This window comes from Budorcas taxicolor, chromosome 17 (genome assembly GCF_023091745.1).
Source record: "Budorcas taxicolor isolate Tak-1 chromosome 17, Takin1.1, whole genome shotgun sequence".
NCBI classification, from domain to species: domain Eukaryota; kingdom Metazoa; phylum Chordata; class Mammalia; order Artiodactyla; family Bovidae; genus Budorcas; species Budorcas taxicolor.
The window spans coordinates 47,322,044-47,338,351 of NC_068926.1; the positions used below are offsets into that span (position 1 = coordinate 47,322,044).

At 43.8% G+C, this 16,308-nt stretch overlaps 1 protein-coding gene across 1 annotated transcript in view; it reads left to right on the top strand.

Moving 5' to 3' along the window:
* Positions 1–248: 248 nt before the first annotated feature.
* Positions 249–16,308, top strand: part of TMEM132D (transmembrane protein 132D) — an 885,684-nt gene continuing 869,624 nt past the window's right edge. Inside the window, exon 1 of the mRNA XM_052654940.1 lies at positions 249–327. Within this exon, the coding sequence (XP_052510900.1) occupies positions 249–327 (79 nt within the window). The remainder of the gene's footprint in view (positions 328–16,308) is intronic.

Below are 16,308 nucleotides of genomic sequence, written 5' to 3' on the forward strand. Positions count from 1 at the left end.
AGGGAGGTGGGGTTTGCCTGCGCGCGCGTTGGACTCGGGAGAGCAACTCCGGAGCGGCGTGCGGTGTCGCCTCCCGGCCGGCCATGGACTGGCGGGAGGAAGAGGCAGGGCGCCGCGGCCGCTCGAGCCCCTAGCCCGGCGCTCCCTCGCCTTCCCGCCCCACTCCGACCCTCGGGGAGCTTGGCGACCGCGTCTTCATCGCCCAGACGACACCTGGGAGCCGAGGATCTGCGCGCCGGGTCTCCGGGATGTGCGCGTCTGAGATGGGGACGCTGTGGCACCATTGGTCCCCCGTGCTCATCAGCCTGGCCGCCCTCTTCTCCAAAGGTGAGGAGACGCCGCCGCCGCCATCTGGGGGCCCGGGACGAACTTTGCTGGGAGTGAGTGTGTGGGAGGGTGTGCGTGGATGGGGGTAACCGGGAGAGTGGGTGTGGGTGTGCGTTCGTGCGTGTGCACGCGCGCGCGTGCGGCAGCCAAGGTCCTCAGCGGCCCCTTTGCAGCAGGTGCCTCCCGAGAAGACTTGGGCGGGAGGCCCTGAGTGAGAGTGCCGAGGGCGGAAAAATAGCCCGGTCCACCTGGCAGCCTCGGGGAGGAGGTCGCGTGGAGAACCTTGAAAGGAGACGTGGGCCCTGGGAGGGCTGAGGAAGATGTCCGAGGAAGGGATTGAAATGACCTCCTGAAAAGGTTCTGGAATTTGGACTTGACTTTTTCTGCTGGCAGGCACCCGTGAGGGTATAATTCCAGAGCGCGCCTCTGTATGGGAATGCAGTTAAGTGCATTCGTCGGCTACGACGCCTATGAGATGGGGCCAGCTCTGGAGAGGTGGCCCTGAGTTTCTCTAAGAGAGGTTTTGGGGGCAGGCTTCTCTTCCTTTGCCTTCTGTGGCCGTTTGTCCGGGGGCAGCATCCGTGAGGGTTGGGCGTAGAGTTTAAAACGTGCTTATCACCTGCGTTCCCCCAGCAGAGCCCCTTATTTGCAGCTGCCAGAAAAGCCGGGATTCCCCATCTGCTTCCCTTCTGTCAGCATCCCTCTCTGTCATTGGTAGAGCAAGTTGGAATGCTCAGGATACGAATTCCTTGAAGGGAAATTATTTGATTCACACGTGAGTTTGTAGAAAGGATCAGCAGTTCTTCCTGCTTACTAATCAGGACTCTATTTGTGTGTGGTTCCTTCTCTCAAGAGCCTCTTTCCTACTGAGAGAGAGAGAGATTAGAAGAAACGTGGAGCTTTTTAGCAGTCTCCCATGTGTGTCCCCAAATCCCTGTAAACAGATTTTTGTTCTCCGGAGAAGATTTCTGAGATGAGATCGCTCTCAGAAACTTCAAAGCCAATTATCATGCACAGAGCCTTTTAATTACAGGAATTTTCTGTTCTCAGAGCCCTTCCGGCATCGCTGAGGTTACATTGCTTTAGAACTGACAATAGCCTGCTTTTGTGCTGGTGTGATTTAGGAAGAGGGTGACCCATGCCCACTCTGCTTGGCTGTCTTTTCAAGTGTGGTCTAAAGGGCTCATGTCTCCTAATTATGAGTTAGAGCGATTCTGAGGGCCAGAGCCTCGGGGGTTTTTGATGTGCGCAAGAAGATGCAAGAAAAGGTTGATGAATTTGGTGAAGCCAACCCAGGCAGATGTGAGGTTAAGAAAACCTGAATCCACAGCAACAACAGCCCAGCAGATTTGCCTTTTGCTACGAGGCATGTTTTTTATTGGTTGTCGCTTGATTTGATAGTAGGAATGGACTCCTGTGTTTCATGCTGCAGTAACAAGGTTTTACTAAGAAAGGTACAGAATAGCTTTGTAAATATGACCTAACTATTGTTTCCTTGGTTAGGTACATAGTTCTCTCACTGATCTCCTTATTAGATTGAGTAGGATTGAAAAGAAATGTATTTCCCCTGATAATCTTGAACTTTTTCAAGTGGAAACACTGAAAATGTCCTTAAAATGAGAAACTCTGATGTGGAAAGATACTATAAGCCCAGCCTGTGGCATATTTTGAATTGAACACCCCTAAAACCATTCTGTCCTATAAAATGTCCTGGTGCAGATAATAATGGTCTTTTAAATGCAGGGACCGTGCAGTTCTTTTTCCATTATGTTCAAGTCACTTTGTGCTCTCAGATCCTCTGACTGCCTGAAAGTTCTGAACCAGCTTGAAATCCAAGATGGACTGTATTTCAGAGGATTTTGATCAGAAGAAAACATATGCATAGACACAGGACCATCCACAGTGCCCAATTTATCTGGGTCCAATGGAAAGATGGAGATTATTACCAAATACTAAATATTGCTTCAGTGTATTATTGTTTTTACTGCATTGCTCTAGTTCTTTCTAAAGATGAAGCTTTAAAGGAACAGATGTGCACATTTTAACAAGAGGCTAAGGCCTTTGAACTTCACATTTGTTTAAATTTTATGCACAGGAGGTGATTGGAGATAGAGCAACCTCATAGATCTTTTGAAAATCGAATAAAAATAAAATTTCATTGCTTGCACTTCTATCCCTTGGGAACTGGGACCTCTACTATGACAATAAGTTTGATCAGCACTGTTGTCGGGAGGTCCCAGCCTTCACTGGAGAATGGTCTTTATGTCAAGTCATCAGAGGGCTTGTGTCTTAAGTTTCAGATATAATCTTATTGAAAACTTCATGCAGATTACAGCTGTGCCAGCTTGCGAATGTGGTTTACTATGATGCTATTGGCTTCATGGAAGGGGGCAGGGCATGGAAAGGAAAGGGGCCCAAAGACAAATTAACGAGATTGTTATGGCAAGTTCACCTGTCGGGCACATAGTGAGGCCAGACAAACTGAAACGTCAGAATTTGGAACAGACAAAGGTTTATTGCAGGACCATGCAAGGAGACAGGTGGCTCATGCCTTAAAAAGCCTCGAGCTCCCTGAAGAGTTTTGGCAAAGTGTTTTTAAAAGCCCAGTAAGGGAGGTGGTGGTAGGGGTCACAGGGTACCTGATCAAATGGTGCACAATTCTCTGGCTGATGATGAGGGAACAGGGCAGGGTCACAGGGGTTAACTTTATCTATCCTTAGGCTCCAGGGTTTGTGGGGCTATGTGCTCTCGGTTCTCAAGTAGTTAACATCTTCCATTTGGTGGTGGGGTTTCTTGTTTGCAAAACAACTCAGGAAATGTGCATCAAATACTGTTATTTAGGTACTTAAGAGAGGAGCTAGCTAAAGCAGAGAATATGGGGAAAGGCTTGTCCGAGGAAGGTCCCAGGGGTTCCTTCTCTTACAAGACTGTGCGCGTTAGTCGCTCAGTCGTGTCTGACTCTTGGTGACCCCATAGACCGTAGCCCGCCGGGCTCCTCTGTCTATGGCATTCTCCAGGCAAGAATACTGGAGTGGGTTACCATTTCCTTCCCTAGAGGATCTTCCCAACCCAAGGATCGAACCCTGATCTCCTGCGTTACAGGCCATCTGAGCTACCAGACTTACAAGACTGCTGCTGCTGCTGCTAAGTCGCTTCAGTTGTGTCCGACTCTGTGCGACCCCATAGACGGCAGCCCACCAGGCTCCGCCATCCCTGGGATTCTCCAGGCAAGAACACTGGAGTAGGTGAGGGGCAAAGAGCTGGGCAGGCTTTCAATACAAAATCATGAAAGTTGCCACATGTAGGCTGCTTGTCATGACCCTGACCTGCATCCCCCAGAGTTGTGTTTTCTTGCAAATGCCAATAAGAAGCAGACACTCAGAGGCCTGGGATCCTGGGAGAGGAGCTGCTGGGGTGATGGGGCACCGTCTTCAGGCTGCGCCGGTCATGTGCTCCACCTGCATCTGGAGCAGCATAGCCAGCCTGCTGGGCAGTGGCATTGTGAGGTCACCTTCTGCAGAATGTTTCCACCTTAATCAGTTCAGTTCAGTTCAGTCGCTCAGTCGTGTCCGACTGAACTGCAGCACGCCAGGCCTCCCTGTCTATCACCAACTGCCAGAGTTTACCCAAACTCATGTCCATTGAGTCAGTGATGCCATCCAACCATCTCATCCTCCGTTGTCCCCTTCCCCTCCTGCCTTCAATCTTTCCCAGCATCAGGGTCTTTTCAAATGAGTCAGCTCTGGTGGCCAAAGTATTGAAGTTTCAGCTTCAACATCAGTCCTTCCAGTGAACATCCAGGACTGAGCTTTCTTTTTAGGTCAGAACTGAAGTGTCCGGGTGGCCGAGCATCACCTCTTATTTAAGAATATCCTCCCACATCCCGTCCTTCTGGCTGGGAAGGAGATTCGGTTTACAGTAACACTTTGTTTGGGCTCTTGGGGAGGAAGGCATATTCTAGGAGGGAGCATTTTGGGGGGTGTGTGTGTGTTTGAGAGAGAGACAGAGACAGACTAGGCTTCACTGCTTATGTTTAAACAGTGATAACATTAAAAGGCTAAGAAATGGGGAGATCATGAAATTTCATTTTTCCTGAATTAAAAAGTTAAATGCTAAATATGATTTTATAAAAAATACTTAAATGCATAGAAAGTTAGAATTTTAACTATTCAGATCTGCTTAATTTAGTTCAATTCTGAAAGCCAAGGGAAAATGAAAAACAAAAACTCCAAAAATACCCTATTGCAGAAGCTTGCTTGTTGTTCAGTCGCTAAGTCATGTCTGACTCTTTGAGACCCCGTGGACTGCGGCATGCCTAGGCTTCCCAGTCCTTCGGTATCTCCCAGAGTTGGCTCAAACTCATGTCCATCGAGTCAGAGATGCCATCCAATCATCTCGTCCTCTGTCGCCCCCTTCTCATCCTGCCTTCAGTCTTTGCATCAGGTGGCCAAAGTATTGGAGTTTCAGCTTCAGCATCAGTCCTTCCAATGAATATTCAAGGTTGATTTCCTTTAGGATTGACTGGTTTGGTATCCTTGCTGTCCAAGGGACCCTCAAGAACCTTCTCCAACACCACCGTTCAAAAGCATCAATTCTTTGGTGCTCAACCTTCTTTATGGTCCAACTCTCACACCCATACGTGATGACTAGAAAAACCATACCTTTGACTATATGGACTTTTGACTTTTACATTTTTACACTTCTGCACTTTACCCTAGACTTTTACATTTTTAAAATTCATCTATCCATTTATCCATTCAACAGTTCATTCAACCAGTCATCACCCATCTATGTATTCATCCATATATCCCGCCATTTATCCATCCTTTCATCCGTGTGTCCATCCATCCTTCTGTTCTTTCATCTATGTAGTGATCTATCCATCCTTAAGTCTAGAAAATTTGATAATTCAAAAAAATTTCAAAGAGTACAGAGCCATGCAGGAACTATTTGCCAGTGTTTTGAGGACACAGGATTAGGAAGGTGTAAAGTCATTGCTGGCCATTTCTCTAGCTTGTAAAGTGCACAAATCATCCACGATTTTAAGTTGTGAGCTCAAACCCTTCCCGTTCTGTGTTCAGTTCCCTCTTCCTTTCCTCTTCTGCTTTTCTTGGTTCCCTCTGCTTCCTTATTTTATCACAGTAGCTGCTTTTGGAGCACCAATTGTATTATTACACACTTTATGCTGGCCGTAGGATTACAGCAGTGAGAAGAACCCACACAGATAAGGTTACTATCCTCCCAGAACTGGCAGTTCATAGAGGAGACAGAGAAAAGTGCTTTACTGTATAAAATTGTAAGGCTTCTCTGGTGTTCTAGCGGTTAACACTCTGCACTCCCAATCCCGGGGGCACGGGTTTGATCCCTGGTCTGGGACCTAAGATCCCGCTTGCCAGCTGGCACAGTCAAAAAAAAAAAAAAGTAATTATACATTACATAAAAATGTTATATAAAGGAATGCCAGCTTTCAACTGTGGTTTGCCAGAGGCACAGCGCAATCATCTCTGAGTCCAGGTACGTTGGCCTTGAACTTAGCGCATCTGGGGAGTGGCGCAGTGTTAACAGAGTGCGGGTATATGAGAGGGAGGGTGCAGACACGTACGTGGACTCCAGAGGGCAGTGTGGCTGGGCAGAGAGAGCAGAGGAGCTTGTGGTACTGCATACAGGGACAGGATGAGGTCACACTGACCTGGGCACAGGGAGCAGTCAGGTGGGGTGTGGAGGTATCCGAGGCATCCACCCCCAGTCTTCTGCACTGGCAGGTGAATTCTTGACTTCTGAACCACCCAGGTGACGCTAGTGGTAAAGAATCCACCTGCCAATGCAGGAGACATAAGAGGCATGGGTTCTGTCCCTGGGTTGGGAAGATCCCCTGGAGGAGGGCATGGCAACACTCTCCAGTATTCTTGCCTGGAGAATCCCATGGACAGAGGAACCTGGCGGGCTACAGTCCATGGGGTTTGGAAAAGTCAGATATGACTGAAGCGACTTAGCACGCACTCATGAGTCGCCAGGGAAAGCCCAGATGTCGGGTACAGACGGACTTTAATCAAGGCTTTGTAAATTTCTTGTAGCTTCCTTAACGTCTTACCACAAACAAGGTGACTTAAAACAACAGAACTTCATTCTAGCATTGTTCTAGAGCCAGTAGTCCAAAATCAGTGTGCCTGGGCCAAAATCAAGGTGTCGGCTAGAGGCTTTAGGGGAGAATCTTTTGGGTCCCGGTGACTGCCTGTAGTCCTTACTTTAGGGCAGCATCACTGCAATTTTCAAGGTTGCTGTCTTCTCATCTCTCTCTGTTCCATCCTCAAACCTTCTCTTTGTCAAACCTCCTATGCTTCCCTCTTACATAAAGATACATGATTGGATTTAGGGACCCCTGGGAATAATCTGGATTGTCTCCCATTCTACTGTAATCAAATCTGAGAAGACCCCCTCCCTTCCCCCTTCCCCCTAAAAATAAGGGAACATTCACAGGTTCAAGGGATTTGCATATAGATATCTTTTGGAGGGCACTTTTTACAGAGGTAACATTTTAAAACAATTTTCTGTCTCCTCTAAAGTTTTCAGTACCTATAGAAGCAACAGCTGTGTATTTTTCTATCTGCTTTCTCTCCAGTACTTAGTATCCACTACTTTGGACCCAACAGGGGCACAATAAGTTTTTAAATATCCTTAGAGCTGTAAATTATTGTTAAAAGAAACTTTATGCGACCATAAAATGGTTTGATGCTGGTTTTGTTTTTTTTCTCCAGTAATTCAAAGTGCCTCAGGACATACTTTGGTCGATAATAATAACAGCGAATTTTAAAGTAATTATTGCATGCGAGACACTGAGCTGTGTGATTGATGAAAATGGTTTTTGTGAATTCGCAGATAAACCCAGTAGGGTGGATTTTATTCGCCCCATTTTGTAGATGCAGAAATGGAAACTTGGAGAAGTAGTGTCCAATACCTTAAAACTAAAGCAGCACAGTCTGAATTCTGATGCTAAAGCACCTCACTGTTAGCTGTTTTATATCCTTCTCATGTTTATGTGTATTACTTAAAATGAATCCCTTTGTCAGGCAAAAATTACATCTGGTGCTGGACATGATAAACTTTGTGTACAGAGTGGTTTCCCTGAAATTTCAGCTCCGAGCCTTGGATGTGATTGGCGCTCATTATTTGTTGCTGGAAATGAATAAATGAATATCCTGGTGTTTTTTTTTTTAATTTTCTCATTCTCCATTTTTCCAACAGCAGTTGGGAAAGATAGCAAAAAAGGATTAAAACATAGATTTTTAAGCATGATTTCATTTATTCCCTTGGCCGTGCGAGGTCTTCGTTGCTGCTGCGGGCTGCTCTCTAGCTGCAGTGCGTGGGCCTCTCGCTGTGGCGGCTTCTCTTGTAGTGGAGCGTGGGCCCCAGGCACAAGGGCTTCCGTGGTTGTGGCCTCTAGAGCACAGGCTCGATAATCGCAGCTCATGGGCTTAGTTGCTCCATGGCTTGTGGGATCTTCCCAGATCAGTGGTTGAACCCATGTCTCCTGCACTGGCAAACTCGGATTCCTCTCTGCTGAGCTACCAGGAAGCCCCTAAAACACAGATTTTAATCCCAAGGCTGTCACAGGGGTGGAGGAGGTGATCTGACGATGAGTCATGGTGTGGTTGTCTCCGTGGCCAGGATGCTGATGCATCGTCGGTTCTGCTACCTGAATCCCAGGATCCCATCATTCATTCATCACCTCAGCTAACACACACGGGTCCTGGTGGAGGGGAGACTGACGTGACCTTTGTTCTAACAAGACTAAAACTCTGGGTGACTCAGGTGGCTGTTTAATACTATTGTAAAAAAAGAGAAAGAAGCATGCAGCATGAAGGCAGACAAATATTTTTCCTGTTTCCAAAAGGAGAATGTTAGGTTCTGTGAACATATGGATCGGCGAGTTTACCTTATGATGCCAGACCACAAGCTTGAATGAGTTATGGGGAGAATATTGTGCGGGTTCTGGCAGACGTGAGTGGTGATCATGGGAAACCAGCATGGATTTGTCATGACATGAGACCAGAGACTCAAGATATTTTGATAACACTTTAATCATTCATTTAAAAATCTGCTTTAAAAAAATCTTTAGGAAGAATTAAGAGGAGCACCCAACAGCTTGAAGCCAGGGTTGTATTCACTTAAATGTAAGTTTTAAGGGTCCCTTTTATTTATTAAAAAAATTTTTTTGGGGTCTTTTTAATTTTACTATTTTTCAAGATTTGGCAACTTTGAAAATCTTATTTATTTAAAAAATTTAAATGTCAGAGTACTGATATGTTCTTAAAATCTTTATTATTTTTTTATTGAAGTATAGTTGATTTACAGTGTTGTGCCGATCTCTGCTGTACAGCAAAGTGATTCCGTTATATCCGTATAGAAAACCTTTTTTTATATTCTTTTCCATTATGGTTTATCACAGGATATTGAATATAGTTCAGTGGGCTGTACAATATAACCTTATTGTTTATCCATCCCACATAGAATATTTTGCATTTGCTGTTCTCAAACTCCCAGTCTTTAACTCCCTCTCCTCCCCTTGCCAACCACAAGTCTCTTCTCGATGTCTGTAAGTCTGTTTCTGTTTCATAGATCAGATCATTTGTGTCATATCTTAGATTCCACATATAAGTGGTATCATATGATATTTGTCTCTCTCTTTCTGACTTCATTTATCTCTAGGTGCATCCATGTTGCTGCCAATGGCATTATTTCATTCTTTTTTATGGCTGAGTAGCATTCCACTGTATATATGCACCACATCTTTCTCCATTCATCTGTTGATGGACATTTACGTTGTTTCCATGTCTTGGCTATTATGAATAGTGCTGTTATGAACACAGGGGTGCATGTATCTTTTTGAATTATAATTTATCTGGATATATGCCCAGGAGTGGGACTGCTGGATCATATGGTAATTCTATTTTTAGTTTCCTGAGGAACCTGCACATTTTTTTCCACAGTGGCTGCACCAACTTTCATTCATACCAACAGTGTAGGAGAGTTTCAAGGGTCCCTTTTATACAAATGTATCATCCATTATGTCTGTCCTGTTAACTCTCAGAAATTAAGAATCTATAGGGAAGGAAGGCCCTTGAACTTAAACAAATTTGTGAAATACATTCAAAAAGAGATTAAGCACATATTGTCATGATAGGACAGCAGTAACCAAGGTGAAAAGTACATTTGAAAGAGTTGAAAGGGAATAAAACTTTTCTCCCTCTCTTTTTCTTAACGAAAGCCTAGAAATGAGACTGAGATATACATTTGAAAAGACAGGAATGCGCAAAGAATTTTTAGCCATTAGCGACATTAGTTATTTTCCACGTGAGAAACATAAATTCTTATGTTTTAGGGAGAGTTACTGAGCAGACTCACTAAGTAAAGAAGGTGGCAATTAGATTTCATTTTTGTTGTTGTTTTTGTTTCTGTGTTTGGTCAGGAAAACAATGTTGGTAGGTTGTGGGGGATGCTTAAATTATAATACAACTTGCTGAGGTTCTCAGATTTTGGACACAGGGACTTCCCTAGTGGTCCAGTGGCTGAGACACCATGCACCTAATGCAGGGGGCCTAGGTTTGATCCCTAGTTGGGGACCTAAGATCCCACATGCCATGGAGTGACTAAGCCTGTGAGCGCCAACTAGAGAGTCCTTGTGCTGCAACAGTCCCAAGTGCCACAATTAAGACCTGATTCAGTCAAATAAATAAAATAAATATATATTTAAAAAAATCTGTCTCCTTTCCAAGTTGCTTTTCTAAGAAATTCTTCTTAGGCCTTGCTGCTGCTGCTGCTGCTAAGTTGCTTCAGTCGTGTCCGACTCTGTGAGACCCCATAGACGGCAGCCCACCAGGCTCCCCCGTCCCTGGGATTTTCCAGGCAAGAACACTGGAGTGGGTTGCCATTTCCTTCTCCAATGCATGAAAGTGAAAAGTGAAAGTGAAATCACTGAGTCATGTCCAACTCTCAGCGACTCCATGGACTGCAGCCTACCAGGCTCCTCCGTCCATGGGATTTTCCAGGCAAGAGTACTGGAGTGGGGTGCCATTGCCTTCTCCTCTTAGGCCTTAGAACCAGGGGAAAAAAGGGGAAAAAAAGCTATGTTTATCCTGAGAGATAGTTTACACTTCATCCTAAGAACACCATGAATTTTCTAAGTGAATTTCCAATTGTCTGTCTTTGCTTGAACTCCTAGGAGTCTCAGAGCCAACTCCGCTATTTATAAGTCTAGGAACTTAAGAGACACATCTTGTGACTCAGCTCCAGCCTTGGCTTTATTTTATTTTCCTTATTCTGTCTCTCTTGTCTGCCTCCTTGCCTACTTTTTCTATCCCAGTGCATTTATTTTTTGTAAGCTACTTCAAAGTAATCCTGACACAAGGGAGAAGTAAAAATAAATAATCTCACTCCCTGAAGATGACTGCTGCAACAGTTTGATGACTTTCGTTTTAGTTGTTTCTCTATGAATTTTTGAAACAGTTGTGTTCACACGGTCTCTGGGACACATAATTGGTTTTTTACTTTTTTGAGTTCATATGTTTATGTAAGCATATTTCTCATGTTTTAAAAATGTATCATGAATATATTTTTAATGTTTTTGCCATAGCTTAAAATTTTCAACTCTTGCTACACAATTATATAATTTATGTGGTTTGTTTTTTTTTTTGCTATTGTGAGGAAATCATTATCTTTATGCATAATTTTTCATTTGAGTTACTTTCTTAGAATCACAGTTAGTTAATGATGGGGCCAAAGAATATAGATAGAGATTTGCTGCCAAATTCTTTTCCAGAAGGGCTCACCTTTTTGTACAGGTGTTAATGATACCCGAAAGCGACCATCATGTTGAACCTTGTTGCCCTTAGTGATGGCACTGTGGGCATCTGCTGTACCCCCACAATCTTTGTAGAGTGCCTTGGTGGCCCTGAAAAGTATTCAAAACATAGACAGAACTTATGGATGCCAGGGGGAAAGATGAGAGAAGGGATAGTTAGGGAGTTTGGGATGGACACGTACACACTGCTTTATTTAAAATGGATAACCAACAGGGACCTACTGTTTAGCAGAGGGAACTCTGCTCAATGCTATGTGGCGGCCTGGACAGAAGGGGAGTTTGGGGGAGAATGGGTACATGGATATGTATGGCTGAGTCCTTTCGATGTCCACCTGAAACTATCACAACATGAATCAGCTATACCCCAATGTAACATAAAAATATTTTTGTTGTTGTTGTTTTAAAAAAGAAACGACATGGAGGGAGTCACATCAAGAATGTGGCTTCTGTGGGCCTGACGATGTTTTCCTTGAAGTGTGGTCGAGCCTCCTGAGATGCTTCGTGTCTAAGGGCTGCAGGGTTGCAGTGGATGAAGTCACAGTCTGTGGCCGATGGGGAAGACACAGAGTTGCGTACAGAGGGTTCTTCCTGGGGTGCTTTGCTCAGAGGACCTCAGTCAATAGGTATCATGGAGGCAAACAGACTGTGGCTTCAAGGTGATGAGGGAAAATGAAAATGCATTTAGAAATGGAGTAAGAAGGATTTGATTTAGTTACCTGGGAAGATGAAGCCCCTCCAGGACGAGCTGTTTGTGCATCACCATTATAGAACAGAAGCGAAACAGCAGGTGGACATTTAAACTCAGAATTCCTTGATTCTGTGATGCTGATAGAGTTTGAAAGGCCCCCCGCTGCCTAAATTCAGCAAAAAATATTCAAGTTCAGCCCCAAGATTGACCTAGTTCTCATATTTTGTCTCCAACTGGGACTGTCACTTGTACTGAGCACCAAGGGCTTTGATTTATTTATCCAACAATTATTTTTTGAGGCCAAATTATAAACACAGTGAGACAGGCTCCGAATATATAGCAATGAATATGAAATCAACTCTGCCCTTGAAGTGGGGGAGACTGAGATGTGAACCCCTACCTGTCTCTAGTAAGCAGCTGAATGCAGATAAGGAAAAGTCATTGATAAGGTGGAGAAAGGAAGGAAAGCAGCCTTGGTTTCCCCTTAAAGACCTTTAGAGTTGTTGTTGTTGTTGTTGTTTTTTTGGCTGTGCCATATGGCATGTGGGATCTTAGTTCCCTGACCAGGGATCAAACCCAGACCTCCTGTAGGGGCAACGCAGAGTCTTAACCACTGGACCACAGGGCAGGTTCCTAGAGATCTTTTCTATGGGGCTTGCTGGTTCTCAGGAACCCAGAGATTCCTGCCAACCTTGCTGTCAGGACTCCAGTCTCTTCGGTTCAGAAAGGCACAGCAGAAGGGATCTGCAATGAGTGTGAAATGTGCCAGTCTTCAGTATCTGCAGAAATTCTCATCTTTTAAAATTTGATTTTCATGACATTGCAGAAAGTCATGTTAAAGTATCTCAATCGTGTTCCTTTTCTCTTCCCAAGAGGACTGTGGGAAGGAAACACAGACCTTAATGTGTGTTCCTCATGTTCACGGTCATGATGTTGGTGAACAGGTGCTCAGTGAATGGGCTGATTCGATTTTGATTTTTCTAAACAGCCTTCTAGGGTTTGAAAGTATTCCTTGGGTTTCTTTGAACTGGAGGCTCTCAAGAGGAGATACTGTTTTATCCTCCCAAAGGCCTCTAGATTACTGTCTTCAGTCAGGCTTTAACAGATGCTGTGAAGGGAAAAATCAAAGTGGGTCTTCAGCGGTGAGGATCCTTTTTTTTGAAATAGGAAGCAAAGTGTAAGAGAATCCCCAAGAAGCCATGGGTTAGATGGGAGAATTCTGCTTGAGTGTGATTTATTTAAGGAAATACTGTGATGAATAACTAGATATATTTTGGTTGCAGGTACAAAACAAAAATCTAAAATTGCCTGAGGAATACGTTAGTGAGGATGGGCTAGAATGATGGGTAGGCTATAATGAAAGATATATATTGCATATATGTCAATATATTACATACATACATTATACATACACATACTCATATTAATATATGAATAAATGTCCATGTCTCTGTGGCATAATTTGACAAAAATTTATTTCTTGTTCGCCTAGAGTCCAGGCAGTCCTCCTTGACTTTGTGGTTATGCCATTTTGGACACATGGCCGCAGGGGATGAGAGAGCTAGGGGATTTTGTGGGATGCATTTAAGGTCCAGATTTGGAAATGGCTTCATTGCACCCACATCCCATTGATCAGCATTAGAAACAGAGCCTCCATCTGACTGCAGGGAGGACTGGGACATGTTGAGAAGAATGTATATAGTTGTTCAACAGTAACAGTCTCTGCCTAAGGAAAAGAGAAATGAACTGATTCACACAGCTGAAATCCCGGGCATCAGGCAAGGCTTGATCCAGGTGCTCACATGATGCCTGGAGTCTCTTTGCTCTTCTTTAACGATATTCATTCTAGTCTAAGACACACTGCCCTTCATTTAAGCAAGATGCTCCACCAGCTCAGAATTACACCTTTTTTAACCCTAAATTTAGTAATTAGAGTGTTTCTCTTAACAGTTCTATCAGAGTTCTGGTCCTGACTGTTAAAGGCCCACATTACTCCATGAGCCTTCCTGCATCAGTCACTGAGCACAGAAGGATGGGATAGAGCAGCTTGATTGGTTTACGTTTAGCCAATAAGCTCCCTCTTTAGAGCCTGGAGGAGGAACCCACCGAGACCACCTGCTATGAAAATGAAAGGCAGGTTATGCAAAATAATTATTTTGCCAAACTGGGGAGATGGATGCTGGATGGTTGATAGATAGCAGTATTCCACTGTTAGGATCATTTTCACTTTCCAACCTAATACGAAAATATTCACATGTTCTCTCCTTTGCTGTTGTTGAGTCATTAAGTCATGTCTGACTCTTTGTAGCTCCAGGGACTGCAGCCCGCCAGTCTTCCTTGTCCTTCACCATCTCCCTGGAGTTTGCTCAAACTCATGTCCACTGAGTCGGTGATGCTGTCCAACCATCTCATCCTCTGCCACCTCCTTCTCCTGCCTTCAATCTTTCCCAGCATCTAATGAGTTGGCTCTTTGCATCAGGTGGCCAAAGTATTAGAGCTTCAGCTTCAGCATTAATCCTTCCAGTGAACATTCATGGTTGAGTTCCTTTAGGATTGACTGGTTTGATCTCCTTAGAGTTCAAGGGACTCTCAAGAGCCTTCTCCAGCACCATAGTTCGAAGGCATCCATTCTCACACAGATGACAACTCCCAGTACAGAACTGTCCCCTCTCTGATAAGTTACTTTGTCCTTTGAATGTTTGTTTAAATGTAATGTATGCTTTCGTTTCCAATGATTGTAATTTTTCAGAGTCCTTAATGAGATGTAAAAACTATGCACAATGGAAATTACCATTGTGAATAAATATTTGCATTATGGGCTGTTAAAAGCAAGCATCAAAACACACAATTGCTTGTTTTACAAGCATTCAATGTTTTGAAATGTGAGATCAGTGGATGACTGAGAATTCTATTGAGAGGGAGAGAGAGCAGCTTAAAATCATATTATTTACATTTTCAAGGGAGCGGCGCCAACAAAAGGAGGGAAAACAGAAATTTTGATGTACAGAAACGTAAAAGCGGCTCACCACTGAGTTCTGCCTTAGCCCTTTAAGTTCTGCGTATCTGGTTCCCATAAAGCTACTGTTCTGCTTGATTTCCTTAATTAGGTAATACACATTAGGGGGTTGGGTTTTTGCCTGTACTTCAGATAAATGTAACCTTAAAACAAAGGGGAAAAACAGTTTCCAGGGCATTCTGGTATTACAGATAACCTAATATTTACATTTTGGAACAGACCAAAGCTTGCAGTGCATATTTGGGCCAAATGTCACCATTTTACTATCCTAAAGTTATTTTCCTGGAATTGTTTCTGATGTGGTAAAGAGATGTTTAATAGGGAAAGGACATTATTACTATTCTTTTATGATTGAAATTTAAAAGCAGGCCTCATGAATCTAAAGGACGCAAAACAAAGCAATAGGGTGCCTTAAGCCTTTAACTGGTAGGGAAGGAAAAATGCTTTTCTTTAAAAAAATGCTTATGAAATGTAGTTGATTTGCAATGTTGTGTTAGTTTCAGGTATACAGGAACGTGCTTCAGTTATACATACATATGTATATACATATTCCTTTTTCACATTCTCTTCCATTATAAGTTATTATAAGCTATTGAGTGTCTTTTTAAAAAGCCTTCAGATTTCCTCCTGTACTTGTATGTCAGAGGTGTGGCTGTTTTTTTTTTTTCCTAAACTTGTTTTTTTGTGTTGGAGTAGAAGAGTGGACTCATTGGTAAAGACCCTGATGCTGGGACGGATTGGGGGCAGGAGGAGAAGGGGACGACAGAGAATGAGATGGCTGGATGGCATCACTGACTCAATGGATGCGAGTCTGAGTGAACTCCGGGAGTTGGTGATGGACAGGGAGGCCTGGCGTGCTGTGATTCATGGGGTCGCAAAGAGTCAGACACGACTGAGCGACTGAAATGAACTGAACTGAACTGAACTGAACTGAACTTATAGCCAGTGAACAATGTTGTGATGGTTTCAGGTGGAGAACAAAGGAACTCAGCCATACATGTACATGTACTCCCCTCCCAGCCAGACTGCTCCATTACACTGAGCAGAGTTCCCTGTTGCTATACAGTAGGTCCCTGCTGGTTATCCATAGCAATGTGTGTAAGTGTCCATCCCAAACTCCCTAACTGTCCCTTCCCCCGATCCTGGCCACCTTAAGTTCCTTCTCTAAATCTGTGAGTCTGTTTTGTAAATAAGTTCATTTGCATCATTTTTTTTTTAGACTGCACGTATGATTGATCTCATACAGTATTTCTCCTTTATCTGACTTACTTCACTCATTGTGATAATCTCTAGGTAGAGGTGTGCCTTTTGATTGACAGATAAGCATGGTGGTACATGTTGCCTGCAAATTATATGAGGCTTTTGCTGTGAATGTCCTGTCAATATTTTGAGATAGGATATTTTCATAAAGTGTGGATT